Source organism: Capra hircus, chromosome 2 (assembly GCF_001704415.2).
Source record: "Capra hircus breed San Clemente chromosome 2, ASM170441v1, whole genome shotgun sequence".
Lineage (NCBI taxonomy): Eukaryota > Metazoa > Chordata > Mammalia > Artiodactyla > Bovidae > Capra > Capra hircus.
In genome coordinates, this window is record NC_030809.1 from 41,042,397 (window position 1) to 41,063,114 (window position 20,718).

Below are 20,718 nucleotides of genomic sequence, written 5' to 3' on the forward strand. Positions count from 1 at the left end.
TAGGTCATTGGGCATAAGCTCCTTATGCCTTTCTATCTTGTTGTGTGACATATCACTCATTTAGCTATCTATATCTTGGATTACTTTTACCTTTGCTGCAGCATCTTCCTTTGATATGATCACTCTGAGTTTCTTCATGTCTTTTACCATTTTTGAATTCTGTATAAATTTTGAACTATCTTTCTTTTACTAAATCCAATTTTAAATAATCACTAAAATGTGTTTTTAGGTAATAAACCTAGGTTTTCCAGGAAGTACCTGCCCCAAAACTTTGTGCACAGAATTAAAGATACATGCAGGTGTGTGTAGAGAGCACACCTTCTTTTTTGCTGGCAATGGTCCAAGAATAACTGTCCAACTTTAACATGTGAATTATAGCAGTGATCCAACCTCTAGTCTAGTGTGATCTTCAACACATGGATACTCAGTATGCACAATGAGTAGTTGAGGAGCTGAAAGGGAATTACTGAAAAGTATAAATTATTATGAATGGTGCAAAGCAGTCACATAGGGTCTATACTTTCTTTAGGAATCACATCATTTTTCTTCTAACTCCTTGGATTCCAAGAGACTGTGGTGAATAAAAATACACAAATATACAAAGTAATAAAAAAAAAAACTAAAACCATATCAACACATTTAGGTGTTATTCTTAGAAGATAAGGGTATAAGGAAATAATCACAGTCAGTACCTAGAATCACAGAAGGAAAATGGCTGGACTAGAAGTCCAACCACTGAGAACTTGGAGGATGTTAGTCAAGGAAGACTTGAGCTGGACACTGATGCCTACTTACCCCATGGCCTGAACACACTTTACCCTTGGAATCGAGGGGGCAGCTGCTCATATTTAGGGCCTGAATCTGTAGACACTTCCGATCTAAACACATCATAGATGGGCCACATGGTGTTCCATCTTCGACATAGCCCACATCCGTATCATCATCTAAAACCACATGAGCACCACTAAAAAGAAAAAGATAGTCATACAGTCATTAGCACCACACTTGGAAATATACCACCAACATGAGTGAGGTTTGCTATTCAGGAAACTGAAGAGGCTGTCAGTGGACATGGATTTCGCCTAGCATTTCTCTACTTTTCCTTTCACCCTTTCTCCACCTCTCCTTAGTAAAAGAGTATGATAAAAGAAACTGCCTTTCAGTAGCATTACTGCTCTGCACTTCATCAGAACAAAAATATGTCATTTGCACAAAGTGTGTTCTAAACCTTTCCTTGTTTGCAAGACCAACATTAAGACTAAAGGAGAGGTGTGCGTAACAACAACAGAAGCAATCCTATCATTAGCACTCTAAGACATTCTGATACAAAAAGACAGATGTGGGGCATAGAAAGCAACTGAAAACATCTTGAAAATTATTACTTTAGAGGGCTGGATTATTCATGATTGAAAAAAAACAAGCTGATTCCTCTCTATTGATACACACTTCTAAAATCTCAAAGCTAAGGACAACCAGAATTTGAATAATAATCAGTGTTATAATTACTAACTAGATACCTTGCTGAATATTTTTAAAATATTAAAATAAAATATTTTAATATTAAAATTTTTTTAATATACTAGTTTAGACTATAACAATATAATTTAACAAGGTTGTTGCAATAAAGATTTGTGAAAACTTACACACTGAAAGGAAGCTTCTGTGCATCAAAGTAACTACATTTGAATACCACAAATTTATCCAGGAAGGATATTCTTGTCTAAGACCCTGTTCAAATCATCTTTAGAGCCATTTAAAAGACATGAAATCAGCAACCATTTGACCAAGAAAGCAATATCCAATGTGGCTATCCAGTTGATTTACCAAATTTTGTTCAAAATTATTTAGGGATGATTCTAAATCTTACATTCACCTATATAAGATGAAGTTTTGCTATTTGGGGGATACTAAAGATAAGCAACAGTTAGAACTGGACATAGAACAACAGACTGGTTCCAAATAGGAAAAGGAGTCCGTCAAGGCTGTATATTGTCACCCTACTTATTTAACTTATATGCAGAGTACATCATGAGAAACGCTGGACTGGAAGAAACACAAGCTGGAATCAAGATTGCCGGGAGAAATATCAATAACCTCAGATATGCAGATGACACCACCCTTACGGCAGAAAGTGAAGAGGAACTAAAAAGCCTCTTGATGAAAGTGAAAGTGGAGAGTGAAAAAGTTGGCTTAAAGCTCAACATTCAGAAAACGAAGATTATGGCATCTGGTCCCATCACTTCATGGGAAATAGATGGGAAAACAGTGGAAACAGTGGCTGACTTTATTTTTCTGGGCTCCAAAATCACTGCAGATGGTGAGTGCAGCCATGAAATTAAAAGACGCTTACTCCTTGGAAGAAAAGTTATGACCAACCTAGATAGCATATTCAAAAGCAGAGACATTACTTTGCCGACTAAGGTCCATCTAGTCAAGGCTATGGTTTTTCCTGTGGTCATGTATAGATGTGAGAGTTGGACTGTAAAGAAGGCTGAGCACCAAAGAATGGATGCTTTTGAAGTGTGGTGTTGGAGAAGACTCTTGAGAGTCCCTTGGACTGCAAGGAGAGCCAACCAGTCCATTCTGAAGGAGATCAGCCCTGGGATTTCTTTGGAAGGAATGATGCTAAAGCTGAAACTCCACTACTTTGGCCACCTCATGCGAAGAGTTGACTCATTGGAAAAGACTCTGATGCTGGGAGGGATTGGGAGCAGGAGGAGAAGGGGACGACAGAGGATGAGATGGCTGGATGGACGTGAGTCTGAGTGAAGTCCGGGAGCTGGTGATGGACAGGGAGGCCTGGCGTGCTGCGATTCATGGGGTCGCAAAGAGTTGGACACGACTGAGCAACTGAACTGAACTGAACGGAACTAAAAGATAAACATTACATATTCTGAGGGCAATTCTGTAGGGGGAATCCCAAAAGTGTTTTGGGCAATGGACGTTATCATTTGAATGAGAGCATAGCATCTTAGAATTACAACTCCTGTAATGGGAACAATATTATTTAAAATAAATATGACTCCCAGTGTTAAAAAAAAAAAGTCTTGTATCTTCTGTGCCTCGTACTCACAGATAATTGGATATAAAATGACTGACTAGAGTTATAAATATTTTAGTATATGCTTTCTATGGGCTTCCCTGGTAGCTCAGATGGTAAAGAATCCACATGCAATGTGAGAGACCTGGGTTTGATCCCTCAGTTGGGAAGATCCCCTGGAGAAGGAAATTGTTACCCACTCCACTATTCTTGCCTGGAGAATTACATGGACAGAGGAGCCTGGTGGGCTACAGTCCGTGGGGTCGCAAAGAGGCGGACACGACTGAGCGACTTTCACTTTCACTTCACTATACTTTCTATATGTGATTAGGTTTCAGTTAATCTTCTAAAGCAAGCACATGGAGTATAGCTTAAATTCTTTTTTTGTTACAAAAAATAAAACATACAATGTTCAAACAGTGACATATTTCAATGTTCAAAACTTTAATCATATTCAAAATGAATATCATAAAATTCTACTTTTAAAATCATAATTACAAACAGTGTCTCCCTACTAATAAGTGGCATAATCTTTAAGCAGATACAATGTGCAAATTGATATATAACTTTGTTTTTTAAATGCCTTTCAATACACAAAGTGATAATAAAATATAAGTTGTTATTTCTCTCATGAAAAATAGAAATATTTCCCTTGATTTTTTCTAAATTTGTAATTCTCACGATTCATTAGGCTTGTCAACATTTACTATGTTACCTGCAGTCAATCACCCGGCCTTGGTGATAGAAGGAAGTTGGGATGATCTCACCCTGAAGTTGACCAATACGTGGCGCTCGAGTAAGGTTGGTGCAGAGTAAAAATCCACAGAACACATCACTGAACATATTAAACAAAAAGAACAAGACAGGAGGAATCAAACTGAAAAAATCAAAATTATTTGGCCCACAAATATTTAAAAGTAGGAAATATTCCCTTTCCTTCTAAATGAAAACATTTGTTTAGATACTGTTGGTTGGTGAAAATTCCCCCTCCTTCCTAAAAGGATCAAAGCTTGTGCGAGGTAGCAAAGTAACCAGCTCTGAGAGATGGCTCATGACTGGTGCCAGAACCTATCATGGCACCCCCATTCTCTACACCCACTTACTTAGCCATGCCTCCTTCCCATCCTCCTAGAGCTCACAGTGGCCCCTGGAATGTTGAGGTGTGAAGAAAAGCCAGATAGGGAGTTGCTGGGGAGAATTTTATGCTCTGGAATTTTATGCTCTAAAAGCCTGACAGGGAAAAGGTCTTTTGTTGCTACCCCTGCTTCCTGCATTTGAATGCGGAACTTTGGCATTCACCTTGCAATCGTGAATTCATATGTAAAGATACAAAGTGAACATCCTAAGTTTTACAGAGAAGTGAGTGAAGTCTCTCAGTCGTGTCCAACTCTTTGCGACCCCATGGACTGTAGCCTACCAGGCTCCTCCCTCCATGGGATTCTCCAGGCTAGAGTACTGGAGTGGGTTGCCATTTCCTTCTCCAGGGGATCTTCCCAATCCAGGGATTGAACCCTGGTCTCCTGCATTCCAGGCAGACACTTTAACCTCTGAGCCACCAGGGTAGTCCGAGTTTTACAGAGAAGAGAGGCAGAGATCACCTGGGTCCTTGGTGACATTGTTAAATGACTCACTCACCATGAGGACACCTACCTCCAGCGTAATTGTTAAGTAAACAATGAACTCCTTAAAAAATGTGCAAAGAATTGAAATGGCATATCACACACATACAATCCATATCCAGCAAATGCATGAAAATGTACTATTCCATTCATAAATGCAAAGTAAAGCCACAATAATAAAGCAATTCACACCCAGCAGAACACACAAAAGTAAAATGTCTGATGACACCAAGTGCTGGTGAGAATACAGTATAGTACAACAAAACTCTCTTATACAAATTATCAGTGGGAGCATTTACTAGCGGAGAAGGTGATGGCACCCCGCTCTTGCCTGGAAAATCCCATGGGTGGAGGAGCCTGGTGGGCTGTGGTCCATGGGGTCGCTGAGTTGGACATGACTGAGCGACTTCACTTTCACTTTTCACTTTCATGCATTGGAAAAGGAAATGGCAACCCACTCCAGTGTTCTTGCCTGGAGAATCCCAGGGACAGAGGAGCCTGTAGGCTGCGATCCATGGGGTGACACAGAGTCGGACACAACTGAAGCGACTTAGCAGCAGCAACAGCAGCATTTACCAGTACAACCATTTTAGAAAATAGTGTCATACCATCTAGTGACACTGAGAATATACATCCCTTATGACTTAGCAATTTTTCTTCCAGGAATGGCCTTAGAAAAATATGTACAAATGAGAACTAAGTTACATGTATCCGAATGTTCACAGTACCATGATTCCTAATAGCCAAAACATGGAAACAATCTAAATGTCTGTCAACACAAAATGGAGAAGGTATATACCTATAAATATGAATGAAAATTAAATAAAAGAATAATAAATACGAATCTATGGCTACACACACCATGGAAAACTCTCAAAATAATGAACTTAAGATGCAAAATACAAAATAATACATGAAACATGATTCCTTTTATATAAAGCTACCAAAATTTTAGGCAAAGTAAACTGTTTAGGGCTGAAAACTTGAGCAGTATATCTCTAAAGAAAACTAAGAAAGCAAATGCCATAAAATTGAGGACAATAGTAACTTCAGGAGAGAGACAGGAGCAGTGAGGGTGAAGAATACATCCTGGGATGCACTATTTCTTGATTCATAGAGGGGTTACATGAAAGCTCACTTTGCATTTATTTGGCAAAATGTATATTTGTATATTAATCACTTTTCTGTTTCTATATTTCTCAATTTTTTTTATTTAAAAAATATACATTTATTTTCCTTAACTCACTTGTGGCTGGATATTCTATTGCCAAATATTGGAAGCTGTCTTCTACAATGATCTAAAGCAATGTCTCCCAACCTTCTGAAGTCACGGAGGCACAGAGAAACGATCAGATTGGTCTGTGACATTGACTTAATGAATGAAGCCAGAGGCATCCAACCCCATAGGTTCTGACTAGTTTAGACTCCACTTCCTCCCTGGAACCTCAAAGACTGAACATCTCAAAACTTCTATACCTCAGTCACGAGACATCAGATGGGAAGCTCTGTTCCGTTATTTTGGTTTAATTTTAAAGAAGTCCAAGATTTTTTGCCTCCTAAGACCTCATCCACCACCAAAGATTACATACAACTGCCAAGTTTCAAAAAGTACAACATTAGAGACCATTAATTAGATAAATAAAACTTCCCTTAAATGGTAGCTCTGCTTCACAATGGGAGAAGAATCCCCACTGTTATGGAAGGAGAATGGAGGAGCTTTGGTCTATCACATAATGATCCGAGAGATCCAAGTCATTGAGTTAACCGTAAAAAACTACAAAATTGCAATTTTAACTTTCCTCAACAAATCAAGGGAAAATATTACCAATGTGTTCTGAAGGCGTCTCATTTCCTGAGTAAAGAGTCTTCAGTAGACACTGACCAGATAATTTTTGGCTTCCCTCATAGTTCAGTTGGTAAAGAATAAGTCTGCAATGCAGGAGACCCCAGTTTGATTCCTGGGTTGGGAAGATCCCCTGGAGGAGGGAAAGGCTACCCACTCCAGTATTCTGGCCTGGAGAATTCCATGAACTGCATAGTCCATGGGGTCACAAACAGTGGGACACGACTGAGCGACTTTCACTTTCAGATACTTTTTAAAAGGGAAAATAAAACTTTAGTACAGACATTAGCTATTTAATCAAATTGTGTTACATTTGAAAAATAATCAAATGTATGTTATTTCATTTTAAATGGCTCCTGAAATATAGACAGTCTACATCTTTTGCTTGCAGAATTCCTTATACTAGTACATTCATAGGCTTTTTGAAAGCAAAAGTAGAAAATCAAAGAGAAGAGAGAGAGAGAAGTCGCTCAGTCGTGTCCAACTCATTGCGACCCTGTGAACTAAAGCCCACCAGGCTCCTCCGTCCTTGGGATTCTCCAGGCAAGAATACTGGAGTGGGTTGCCATTTCCTTCTTTAAAATACCTTAGCAAAATATCTCTTTCAAACAAGCTTCAAGTAAAATACAGCATGTGAGAGCTTTCCTGAATTTTATAGAAATGGTGTGTCTGTGCCACAGAAACAGTTTAGTTCATAGTCATTTGCTTCTAGATATACAGTCTTTTAAATTCATACTTCAAAAATTTTGGTAGTCAATTTATTTAAAAAAATCAGTAACACTTATTTTGTGCTCCTTGCACCAAGTCTACCCATTATGTTCCCAGGGACGGCCAACTCACTGTTTGCTGCACTGGATCCATCGGTCTCCATCCTTTCCACAGTTGCCTTTCTCGGTGCCTTCCGTATTCAGCTTTTCATAACAGAATTTGTCAGACCCTGAAGCCTCTATTGGAGATGAGCAAGAAAAGAGAATTACTTTTAGTTCTCTTTGTTTTCCATAACCAGTACTGTGCCAGTAAATCTTAATAACTGTTGCTCCAGAAAAAGGAACAAATTCCTAATTTGTAGCACTTACCCATTTCCATGGTGTAAATTTCCACAGTGCAATACATGGCTAATTTTAAACTAAGAATGTGACGCCAATCGGCTTCTAAAATTCCTGAAAATTTCACCCATGGCTCTTGCAAGCTAAGACAGAACAGCTCAAACACACCATTCTTTTTAACTTGGGAGACAAATTTATTCCCAATTCTTGTTGGTGGGTTTGAGGATGGGAGGTAGGATTAATCATCAGCAGGAATTAGTGAAGTGACACCAAAAAAACTAATAAACATTCGTAACCTTGCTTTCTATTAGTATCAGGAAGCATTATAAAATCTGAGCTTGCTGAAATTTTGTTGGCACGTGGATTTTGATATTTCAACTTTTTTGAAAGACAAATACACCTCTATTATCTTTCCCTTGTCAAAACTGAACGATTGAAAGTAAATCTTTAAGTTAAATGATATTTCCCAAACACTAAATCACTTGTGCATGAGTCCTACTCCCCTTTGGGTGCCTTCTTTTCCTGGTAGGTGACCCAGTCTTGGCCAGCAAGACAGAACCATTTTTCTCTCTTCCAGTCTGGACCTCATTAACTGAAATTCACTGGCAAGACAATGAAAATGTCAGGAAGAGAATATGTGTACTGACATGTAGGGAACATACTGAGAAAATGACCATGTACCCAAATCTCTGTCTGTATATCAGGAAGTACTTGTGTTTCATTTCGAACTGAGATAATCAATTACAGAAGTTTAAAAAAAAAAAAAAAAGCCTGGTACTTTCCTAGGATAAAAGAATGGAAAGCTAACTTGAAGCGGTGAATGTTAAATCCAAGGTATAAAGAAAATTACCCAAGTGGATGGATAATGAGCATGACCACTGCACTCAACCCAATCTTAGCAAGTGGGTGTGACATCCGTTCTGTCACGGCCACAATCAGTGAATAGCACTGTTCGGTTCTGATGACAAGTCTTCAACGTCAGCAGTTGTTTGCTGTGGCTTTATGACTATGATTCACCATTCTCTTCAGCCTTTTCTAGGTTTTTTTTTTTTTTCTCTTGTTTTAATCACTCCCAATCAGCAAGACGGGCAGCAAAGAATCCCAAGAGAAACCTGAGTGTGACCACCGAGCAGGAAACGCGACCTACTTGTTCCCCAGATGTACTGACACTGGCTGTCCCGGGTCTTGCACTCCCCGTTGTAGCAGCGGCCCTGAGGACAGAATACATGCCATAAGGTGCAAGGAGTTGGTCCCATTTTCCCCGCAGATTCTCACTGCAAGGTCTCCTCATCATTGTTCTGCACAAAGTTGGGTTTTTTTGGGGGTACTAGTATTTTCACAATGAAAATGAAATTCACAAACATCTTAAGAGACACAGAAGAATGAAAATTAAAATCTAAAAAACAGAACAGACCTCACTGTACAGCTCAAGTACAATTAATCATCTAAAATTTTATGGAAAACAAAAATGGGTGCATTTCTTTGAGTGACACCAAAATGATTTTTAGGTTATTTTGTATGTGAATGGTTAGGTCATAACATAGCTTCAGGAAAAAAAAAAAAGCATTACAATATATTACCATATTTTCCCATAATAGGCTAAAATGATTAAAGATAGTTACAACTCCATAAGTTAGATCTCTAATTCTTCAGCCATTACTTTTTTTTCCTACATTCTCAATCTGGACAGTTTGCACCCAGAGATAAATATATTTAGTATTTTATATGATATGAAACAACTCTGCATTAGAAGACCAATGCAATAATTTCCTGTTGTTGAGCTGCAATTTGCCATCAAAATTACATTCATCCAAAAAAACCCTGAAAACTGAGCCTTTCATAAAATCCCAGTTAAAACCTATGGCCCAGCATACCTGATTTTGGTTGCATGCATATCCATCTTGCTTATGAAGATTTGGTGGGCACTGAAAAATATATTTTTAGTTAACATTCGATATGTGAAGTACTTTCAGCTTATTTGCACAATATATTAAAATACAAAAAAATTTAAAGATGAGTTTATTACTATTTGTAAATTGTGTGTTACCCATCATTCATATCAGTAAAGTTTGAAATAAATGTAAAAGAAAATACAACTTATAATTAGGAAAACGTGAGTAACTCCTTAAATAGCTAATCCAAATTTATTCTCCAATCATTGGTAAAAAGGAATCAGTCAGTCAAAGCAGTGGGTGCTTCTTATGTTTGTTTTCCATGAGATGCACTAGAATAATTTACGTTCACTTGCCTACAAAGTTCAAAGTAGAAGGGATTAAAATGGACAATGAAGGGAACAAATCAGCTTGTTACACAGGAGTGGATACGTTCAGGAACTAATTTACAAGACCTCGTTCAGCTCTATGAAAATGTCAGATCTGCATGTGACACCCACCTCCATTCCACATTACTGAAAAAGAAGAAATACCCAGCCCTTCAATAAAAGTGCTGTATCTCCACTACATTTCTGACCTCTCAAACTATAGACTTGTCAAAACAACTGTAATGTGATAGTTCTTTCTTTTTCCAGGTCTATTTATCAATTTTTTTTTTAAGTACATTTCAATTTTCCCTAACATTATCCTGGATAATTCACATTTTTATTCTCTCTTCATCTTATTTATCACATTTAAGAGAGCTATAAAAAAAAAAAAGAGTCAAGTCTAAGGCTCTGCTACAGCATTGAAAACAAATACTAAAAGGGGAAAAAAAAAACACCACAGTTGCAGTAAGTGAATAAGAAACATAACAATACCCTGTGAGGTCCTCCCTTGATTTTCACCTTCTCAGTAAATGACAGTCCCACTCTCCCAGTTGCCCAGGCCCCAAACCAGGGAGTCATCCTGTGTTCCTCTCTTTTACTCACACTCTCTTTCTAGTCCGTCGACAAATCCTGGTAGCAATGCCTTCAAATATAATTACAATCCTACCAGTTTCCTCCATCTCCACTGCTAACAGCTGGTTGAACCCAACACTATCTTCTCACCTGATGATGCAGCCACCTCCAACTGATTTCCCTTCATCCCCTCTAGTCTCCTTATAGGTGACAGAGCGACCAGAGTGTCCCTTTAAAAACCTAAACCACATCATGGTGCTCTTCTGCTAATGGCTTCCCGGTCTACTCACTGGTCTTCCAAACTCATGATCTGCTCCTATACTGACCCTGCCCTCATCCCTACCTGACCTCATGTGAGGGCACCAGCCACGCTGTCAACCCGTGGTCTTTGTTCTTGCTCTTCCTCCAAGCTTTCCCGCAGATTTCCACCCAGCTTGTTCTCTCAATTTTTTTAGGACTTTGCCTGAACATTAGCATCTCAGAGAAGCCTTCTTTACCCATGTCCTCCAACCCCATAACCTCCTGCCCCATTTTAGCATCCTCTGTTCCCCATTCACTGTTTTACTTATCACCAAACTTTCACGTATCTGTTTGTCTATTCGGTCAGTTCAGTTGTTCAGTTGTATCTGACTCTTCACGACCCCATGGACTACAGCACACCAGACTTCCCTGTCCATCACCAGCTCCTGGGGCTTGCTCAAACTCATGTCCATCAAGTTGGTGATGCCATCCAACCATTTCATCCTCTGTCACCCCCTTCTCCTCCTGACTTCAATCTTTCCCAGCATCAGGGTCTTTTCCAATGAGTAAGTTCTTTGTATCAGGTAACCAAAGTATTGGAGTTTCAACTTCATCATCAGTCCTTCCAACGAATATTCAGGACTGATTTCCTTTAGGATTGATGGTTTGATTTCCCTGACATCTAAGGGACTCTCAAGAGTCTTCTCCAATACCACAGTTCAAAAGCATCAATTCTTTGGCACTCAGCTTTCTTTATAGTTCAACTCTCACATCCATACATGACTACCGAAAAAAACATAGCTTTGATTAGATGGAAGTTGGTTGGTAAAGTAATGTCTCCGCTTTTTAATATGCTGTCTAGGTTGGTCATAGCTTTTCTTCCAAGGACCAAGCATCTTTTAATTTCATGGCTGCAGTCACCATCTACAGTCATTTTGGAGCCCAAGAAAATAAAGTCTCTCACTGTTTCCATTGTTTCCCTATCTATTTGCCATCAATAGATGGGACCAGATGCCGTGATCTTAGTTTTCTGAATGCTGTGTTTTAAGCCAACTTTTTTACTCTCCTCTTTCACTTTTATCAAGAGGCTCTTTAGTTCTTCGCTTTCTGCCATAAGGGTGGTATCTGCATATCTGAGGTTATTGATATTTCTCCCAACAATCTTTTTTTAATTAATTCATTAATTTTAATTGGACGCTAATTACTTTACAATATTGTGGTGGTTTTTGCCATACATTGACATGAATCAGCCACAGTGTTAATGTGTGTCTCTCGACAATCTTGATTCCAGCTTGTGCTTCATCCAGCCCAGCATTTCTCATGATGTACTCTGCATAGAAGTTAAATAAGCAGAGTGGCAATATACGGCCTTGATGTACACCTTTCCCGATTTGGAACCAGTCTGTTTTTCCATGTCCAGTTCTAACTGTTGCTTCTTGACCTGCATACAGATTTCTCAGGAGGCAGGTGAGGTGATCTAGTATTCTCATCTCTTGAAGAATTTTCCACAGTTTGTTGTGATCCACGCAAACACTTTGTTTACTGCTCCCATCCTAATGCAAGCTCCATGCAGGCAGGGATTTTCTGTCCTTGCTCCCTCCCTGGCACCTAGAACAAAGCTGGGCTCAATTATTATTGAGAAGGTGCTCAATGACTAGTGACTGACTGAGAAAATAAATAAATGACTTGCACAATTATTTTATTCTGCAGTAGCAAGCTGTTTATCAAGGTCACAACAGAAAGATAATAGAACTACTTTAGAATTGCTAAGAAGCAGTAACTTATCAAGGAACACATTGAGATTAAAGGCTTTGGGTCTACAGCTTTCTAAAGAAAAACCAATTTTCATACCAGTTTTCATTCAACCTAATGGTAGCTATTCAAAAGATGTAATTATCAGCATGAGAACTTGGTTTACTGGACCAACTGCACAAAAACAGAGATTCCCTATGGTCTCTTTCATTCATCCAAATCCATTCAAAACACATTATCTTATTAATCAACTAACAGTAATTAACTCACTTACTCCAAGGTGAACGCAACCACAATGAACCAAAATGCAAAAGAAATGTCGTTTGCTGAATACACACATCAGGGTCTAAACTTAACTTGTCATATTTGACTTTTGTGATGCTTCAACAGGAGAAAACTAGTAGGATTTGATAAAATTTTAAAAGCTCTCATTATAAACTGTCATAACTACATGGAAGAAGATTTCTAATCTATTTTCAGTTTAGGCTAATAAAAGCCAGTTGTTTAACACTGAAATGTTTAACAAAAAGAAATTATGAAATGTCTATTGTTCTCTGGAGACATTTAAAATAGAACAACCATAAATCTGTGTACTTTATTCTGCTTGTGAGCAGAGCTCTGGATTCGGTCTCTAAATACCATCTGAGGGACTTCCCTGGTGGTTTAGTGGTTAAGAATCTGACTTTCAGTGCAGGGGACATGGGTTCAATCCCTGATCTTGGAACTAAGATCCTACATGCCACAGGGCAACTATGCCTGCATGCCTCAACTAGAGACACAGTCAAAAATTTTAAAACATATAAAAAATAATACTGATAAATAAATGACATTTTTACCCTGTGCAGGAAGGTCCAACTGAGGCTAGCTTCCACAGTGCAACAGCCTTTAAACGTGCTTATTTTAAATTGTGTTATACTCCCATTTTGATGACATATTTCCCAGTGTTTAACAAAACATATTTCCCATATCTTTCAAAAATATCTTCATTAGATCATCCAGATTGTTTGCCCAGAATGTCTCTCAGTTCCATGTCTTATTTATTCTCTTTTAAATCATGAATTTAAAGAGCAGCTCAGAAGCATCAGTAAATAATAATATAAAAAATAAGCAGAAATATACTGTGAGATAAAAGCAATAAATACATAATGTCACCAAAAGTACTGATTTTCAGAGATGCAGAGATTCTAAGACATCCCATTTTAATTATTATTAGTATAAATTAAATTCAAAGTTTCCTGCTTCTTTCAAAACAGAAGAATTACTGTGTGTTGGGGGCAGGGGTGTGGTGGTATTTAACTCTCTCTCTTCCTCTTATCTAGTTCAGGTTCCTTCTGGTCATAGAAGGGAATTGTTACTATAGGAACATGCTATTCCAATTTAACAGTACAATTTTCACCTTGGGACATGAAATAAAGAGAATATTTTAAAATTTTAAATAAAATATTAGATTGAACAAGAACCCTTATTATAAAAACTTTATTTCCAGTCAAGCCTATGACAATTCAGGAGTTAAAGGTTGGAATGGAAAAACTATACTTTTATACTTTGGCCACCTGATGTGAAGAAGTGACTCATTTGGAAAGACCCTGATGATGGGAAAGATTGAAGATGGGAGGAGAAGAGGACAACAGAGGATGAAACAGTCAGATGGCATCACTGACTCAGTGGACATGAGTTTGGGCAAACTCCAGGAGTTGGTGATGGACAAGAAGGCTTGGCATGCTACAATCCATGGGGTCGCAAAGACTCGGACACGACTGAGCGCTGAACTGAACTGATACTTTTAAAAGAACTGAACACACAAAACCAAACCCATATATGATGGGTATAAAAACTGTTTCATTCTACGAAACTAAAAATATAATTCAGTGAAACAGTGTTCAGAAATGTCAGTATACTTGTCATAAGTCACAGAATCCACAGTTCTTACATGCTAACACTATATTATTTAAAAATTGCAAAGAAATCAATTTATGTATTTATATAAGGACTGCTGTTGCTAAGTCGCTTCAGTCGTGTCCGACTCTGTGCAACCCCTAGACGGCAGCCCACCAGGCTCCCCCGTCCCTGGGATTCTCCAGGCAAGAACACTGGAGTGGATTGCCATTTCCTTCTCCGATGCATGAAAGTGAAAAGTGAAGTGAAGTCGCTCAGTCGTGCCCAACTCTTTACAACCCCATGGACTGCAGCCTACCAGGCTCCTCCACCCATGGGATTTTCCAGGCAAGAGTACTGGAGTGGGGTGCCATTGCCGTCTCTGCTATATATAATGGCAGATATGCATAAAAATCACAAAAGGATAACCTGAATACAGTTCACTATACCATAACCTTTGTACTATATCCATTTGAATCAAGACTCAGAATATATACATCAAAACCTTTCAAAAGATTAATTAGGAAATTTTGTTTTCCTATCCTCATGTTTCCTTCCAGGGAGGAGAACTCAGTGTTACTCCAGTTACTCTCTGCTCCTGTGCTCACTTCTCCAGGCAGGTAGAGCAATTTACAGGTTGATGGATACACTTCAGAAGAATAACACAGCATTCTGGCTCAGTTCTGCCATCTTCTCCTGCCTACTCACATAATTCATCCTCTCTCTACTGCTCCTCCATAGCATACAAGGCAAGGGCCACCTTGGCAAGGGCAGGTCATTCCAGGCCCAATTATGGCAATAATCTGTTACTATAGCCTAAATCTGGGATTTGTAAAGAGGCCCATTCAGCCCTCACACTGAGCTATCACTTTCAACTTGGCTCTTTGCAATAACAAAAATGATATTTTAGTTTCCAGCTATACTCTTTCAGGAACCCCATGTAAATCACAATACCTGGCAATAGGTAATTCTGCTCTTGAGAAACTTACCCTAAGTTGCTAACTCCAAACAAGAAACACTCTTTAAAATGCATAGCAGGACTTCCCCGGTGGTCCAGTGGTTAAGACTCTGTCCTTCCAATGCAAGAAGGAGAGCAGGTTTGATCCCTGGTCAGGGAACTAAGAGACCATATGCCATGTGGCCGGGCCAGAAAAAAAAAATTTTTAATGCAAAGAGATTTATAGCTATATTAATGATAATAATGAAATGCTGCCAACAATCTAAATATTCACCACTAGATGTAGAAGTCACTGGTAAATCCACATGGCTGACTTTCATGCAACTGTAAAGGGAATATTTATGAAAACTATATCATAGCATGGGAAAATGCTGTTGAGGTAACATCAGAATAATACTGAAGGTAGGATGAAGTTGAAAATTCTTACCAAGCCCCTACTCCTGACTTCTTCCCTGAATCATTTCCACTATTTCCCAGCTATCCCTGCTTCCATTCCATCTCTTGAAGAAGCCATGATTCGGTATTCACTGGGTTTCGTTAATTTATTAGCCTTTCTAACCCAGCAGAATGCAAGCCTGGGAAGAGCAAGGAGGTGCCTATTTCGATTCCTCCCAAAGCCTGGCATTCAAAGCAGTGCTTGAGACACAGCAGGGGCTCCACAAATATCCATTTGAATGACAAAGACTTAAAACAACACGATGTAAATGTTTAAAAACATAAAAAGCAAAGAAGGAATGCCGAAAGGCAATCTTAATGATAATGCAATAATTTTAACATGAAGAAGATCATGCCAAGTGTTTGGGCCATGAAGCCAGTGCTTCATACATGAATGGAGAGAGCTGGCGACAGACAATCCCACTCCAACTACAGCAGTGCGGCGCTTTCAGATTTCCACACTGAGCTTGTGTCCAAAATTTTGTTAAAAATTGTTTGAAAACGGTACCATTAGTGCTTTATCAGTGTGAGCCTACTGTTTTAGATGTGGGGACCAGAACATTGCTGATACATACAACTATACCAATTAATTGGATATAAGCAATAATAAAGGAAATTAATTATAAAGGGGAAATTTGGAAGAAAATGGATTTTTTAGGCCCAATAAATATTCCTAAAATAAAAGCATAGTGGGAGCTAGAAACTACTAGAAAACAGAACAAAACAAAACCAAAAACCCCAAAAGAACCAAATCATAATCACACATGTAATTCAAATTGAAAGCATTATAATATGTATTTGCAAATAAGATCTATTTCCTAAAACTCAGTTTGCCATACCTGGCCAGAGTCTCCAGTACAATATTCGGTAATATCACACCCATTCACAGCATCCCGACATTCATATCCTCGTGGCTGAAACTGCAAATCAAAACTCAATATTAGGAACCAGTATTAATATTTCAAAGAGTTATTATTCTTATATTCACCAGAAATCATGACATCCTCTCATAACCACTGCCAAACTCTTTATGAATCAGCAAGGTAGTTTCAGAATAGAGATAATTCCCAAAAACCATTCTCTGTAGTAAATATGAATCATTAACCATGGCATTAAATGTTCAGATTTCAAAATCTGCTATTTCAGAGTATTATATTTGAAAAACACTGTGATAGCAATTATGTAAAGAAGAAACACTGGTGTGACTTAAGACAAAAGCATTAAACACTAAAATATAAATATAAATGTTTAGGACCTCTCTAAAGGCTGATATGCATACCCAATCTGCACTAATTTATCTATTAGCTTGGATACTAGTCTTGCTTTAGCTAAATATATACAATCAGATTTCAATTAATTCATGTGAATTCCCTTCAGTGATGCCAGTGAATGACTGCTGAATACAAGGCATTTTGTCTAGGAGAGGGGTTGGTAAAAGATGAAGGAAAGAGTCCATCATTTTCAAGCATTTTATAATCTGCTTGGGGACCTAAGGCAAGAAAATCTAAGCTGGAATCTTCTAGAATATCACATGCCTAATACCCCATTGGTATTGAATAAAGTTAAATCATATTATTTTCTGGTTTTAAAAAATATTAGGAATTTTATAGAATGAGAAAAACAAAGATTTTAAAAATAGCTTTTTAAAAATTAACCAGAGGTTTCCAAAGATAGAAGTAACTATATTTCCACACAAACAAAAAGTGTGCATATACACATATAAACTTACATCCATATATTACTTCCTTATCTGGCTCGTTTGCCTTTCTGCTGCTGCTGCTAAGTCGCTTCAGTCGTGTCCGACTCTGTGCAACCCTATAGACGGCAGCCCACCAGGCTCCCCCGTCCCTGGGATTCTCCAGGCAAGAACACTGGAGTGGGTTGCCATTTCCTTCTCCAATGCATGAAAGTGAAAAGTGAAAGTGAAGCCGCTCAGTCGTGTCCAGCTTTTCGCGACCCCATGGACTGCAGCCTACCAGGCTCCTCCGCCCATGGGATTTTCCAGGCAAGAGTACTGGAGTGGGTTGCCATTGCCTTCCCATTTGCCTTTCTAAGGGATTTTAAACATCAAATGTGAAAATATGAGGACTAGGTTTTATGCTCAGGCTCTAAAATAAATTAGGATGAGTTTTAAAGAAAAAGTTTGTAAGTGGGACATATTATGAAAAAGACCACAGAAATTGTCCCTCTTCTATTCAACCATTTAACTTGGTTTTCACCCATGTTAGTAGGGCAATTGCCAATGATTATTTTGGAAGGATTATAGGTATATTTTCTTAGGGAGGTGCTGGAGAATAGGATTATTGGTTGTTGTTCAGTCACCCAGTCGTGGCCAACAACTTGCCACCCTATGGACTGCAGCACAGCACGCCTCTCTGTCCCTCACCATCTCCCAAAGTTTGCGCAAGTTCATGTCCATTGCATCAATGATGCCATCCAACCATCTCATCCTCTGACACCCTCTTCTCCTTCTGCCTTCAATCTTTCCCAGCATCAGGGACATTTCCAATGAGTCAGCTGTTCATATCAGATGACCAAAATATTGGAGTTTCAGCTTCAGTATTAGTCCTTTCAAAGAGTATTCAGGGTTGATTTCCCTTAAGATTGACTAGTTTGATCTCCTTGTTGTCCAAGGGTTTGTTGGTAGTGAATTATAATAAAGATAATTGTAGTAACTCACAGAATTTGGGTAGATTTACTGATTCAATAAAATTGCTGGGCTAATACACAGTGTCTATCAACAAAAATGTCACAAGCTGTACAAATACTCAAGGTACACATTGCAATATTTGGCTAATATGTCATCGATAAGAGAGATGAAACTGTCAGAGAACTCACAAGACACGAGGTATTATTGCAGCAAGGCCCATCGCTGCAGTGGGCCCCATTGGAGAGAGAGCATTTCTTACAGCACAGTCCATAACATTCCTAGAGAAAACACTTCATGTGAGTAAGTGAGGAAACCCACTCGCTGGTCATTCTATATTTTCTCCACATGTGACATGCATTATTTACATGAGGAGATGTATATAATGGTAAGCAAATATTTTAGGAAAGAATTAATCATTTTAGTGGTAGATTCCTTCCTGCTATACTTCTCAGCAAAGTATGGTCTTCTAAGAAAGGACTTCTCTACCAAAGAGTAAGCTTATTTTTTAGCAGGCATCCTACCCTCGGTTAGCTCTATTATAATTTTAACAATCAATCTAGCTTGACAAAGACAAAAATATTACACAACACAGAAAGAATTTTCATGACTTGGTACAACTTGTCTGAGATGAATATGAGCTATGAATTTTTAAGAGGTATGAATTTGGGTAGAAGAATGTGTTCAGTTTCTTCAGACAGAGCCATAAGGACATGTTTAATTCTAGCATGTCTGAGCTAGGACTAAGCATTGATGAGAGAGTTCAGGAGTCAAGGCAGTGAGGCCACAGTGGATGATGAGGTAGGCTTCTCACTAATGCTATTGCTGTTTGCTCTGGGTGGAAGACGTGCTGCACGTAGGAAAGATTTCTTATACTTACCACATGGATGCCACAGTCACACTCCTCCCCAGCTTCTACGTATCCATTTCCACACTCTGTGGGCTCAAACAGCTGAAAGAGGTTAGAAAGGTAAAGGGGAAACATTTCAATTCATCACAGAAAATCAATCTTCCAATTAGGTTATATACACACCCTATAATCAGCTATCACAAGATATTCCTCCATGACCTACTGTTACGGCATCTTACAGATACATCTGTGTGAGAAACGCTGTTCATTTATTAATAACACTTCTAAACAACATAGTTTAAATGGAGGTAATATCTCTTGGAGGGTTGATTCTCTGGTGGTGGGCTCCCGAGATGACCTCTACCATTAGAGTTACTTTTTATAGAAATAAGCTGTCAAGATGAATAGATCACTTTTCATATTTACTAATGGAGTTAAAATGCATCTCTAATAAGACTCACGGGTACCTAATTTGCTGACTTATATCCAGACAGCTGAGAAGATATAAAAACTGTCAAAAAGATAAAAAATGCTTCAGTCACAGCTAAAGGTGATATACGCCATCAGCTAAATGCAAATAAACTTAGGGAAAAATTATTGCTGGAAATCCATGCCTATCATGTCACCAAAAAGAAAACTGCACCATCTGAACCATATTAGGCAAACATGTGGGCATATGCACACATTATAGAAATTTCTCAATCATTCCTGGAGTGACGGAAGAGCCAAGTTTCTAGAATAATCCACCCTCCTAATGCTATGAACTTGATTGCCAAATAAACTCTATTACAGATCAGTTGTTGAGGCAGCTGATTTTTTACGAGAAACATTTCCATTTCCCATTACCAGGGGCAAGATTTTTCTGTGTATGTGCACTACACTCAGGTGAAGACTGAAACAGGGCATTCCAATCCGAATGTTCAGAGCCATGTATCTGAGAGAGGAAGAACTGCCTCCCACTGAGTCCACCCAAGGAAGACCTGATCGTCCTTCTGCTTCCAGGAGGAACGCAGCTATAACAAGCAAGGAAGGTTTCCAGGATACTTGGGTGGGGCTTCCCCATGGGAAAATCCAATGACTCAAATCAACAGTCTTCATTTCTGTGATATTCTGATCAGCAGAGAGGAGAAAAGAGAAAGGCAGACTGGAACATGATAGCTCTGTGTATCAGGCCTCCCACGTAAACCACTGCTAGATTTCATTCCTAGGGCTCTTCTTCCATCCGGAGACAGGTCACTGTTGCAGATCAGATGGCTAACATGACAGCTGAGAAGGCTCCCAGAGAGCAGAAAAGATGTCCATAGATAATGTGAAAATAACACATAAAACATGCATATATATATATACCCATTGACTATAACACTTGGGAAAAAGTCGGTTCTTTCATGCGTGTTAGTTGCTCAGTCGTGTCTGATTCTTTGCAATCCCGTGGACTATAGCCCACCAGGCTCCTTGCCCATGGAATTCTCCAGGCAAGAATATTGGAGTGGGTTGCCATTTACTTCTCCAGGGGATCCTCATGCATATATATATATACATCCGCTGACTGTAACATTTGGAAAAAAGTCCGTTCTTTCATA

The 20,718-nt window shown here is 38.7% G+C and overlaps 1 protein-coding gene across 5 annotated transcripts in view; it reads right to left on the bottom strand.

Moving 5' to 3' along the window:
• Positions 1–20,718, bottom strand: part of ADAM23 (ADAM metallopeptidase domain 23) — a 190,404-nt gene that overhangs the window by 25,633 nt on the left and 144,053 nt on the right. For all 5 annotated transcript variants that reach the window (XM_018060423.1, XM_018060433.1, XM_018060415.1 and 2 more), the window contains exons 16-23: positions 19,169–19,240; positions 18,480–18,569; positions 16,481–16,561; positions 9,423–9,473; positions 8,696–8,759; positions 7,343–7,448; positions 3,756–3,875; positions 796–964 (exon numbers count right to left, since the gene is read on the bottom strand). In XM_018060423.1, coding sequence (XP_017915912.1) covers positions 796–964; positions 3,756–3,875; positions 7,343–7,448; positions 8,696–8,759; positions 9,423–9,473; positions 16,481–16,561; positions 18,480–18,569; positions 19,169–19,240 — 753 coding nt within the window. The remainder of the gene's footprint in view (positions 1–795; positions 965–3,755; positions 3,876–7,342; positions 7,449–8,695; positions 8,760–9,422; positions 9,474–16,480; positions 16,562–18,479; positions 18,570–19,168; positions 19,241–20,718) is intronic.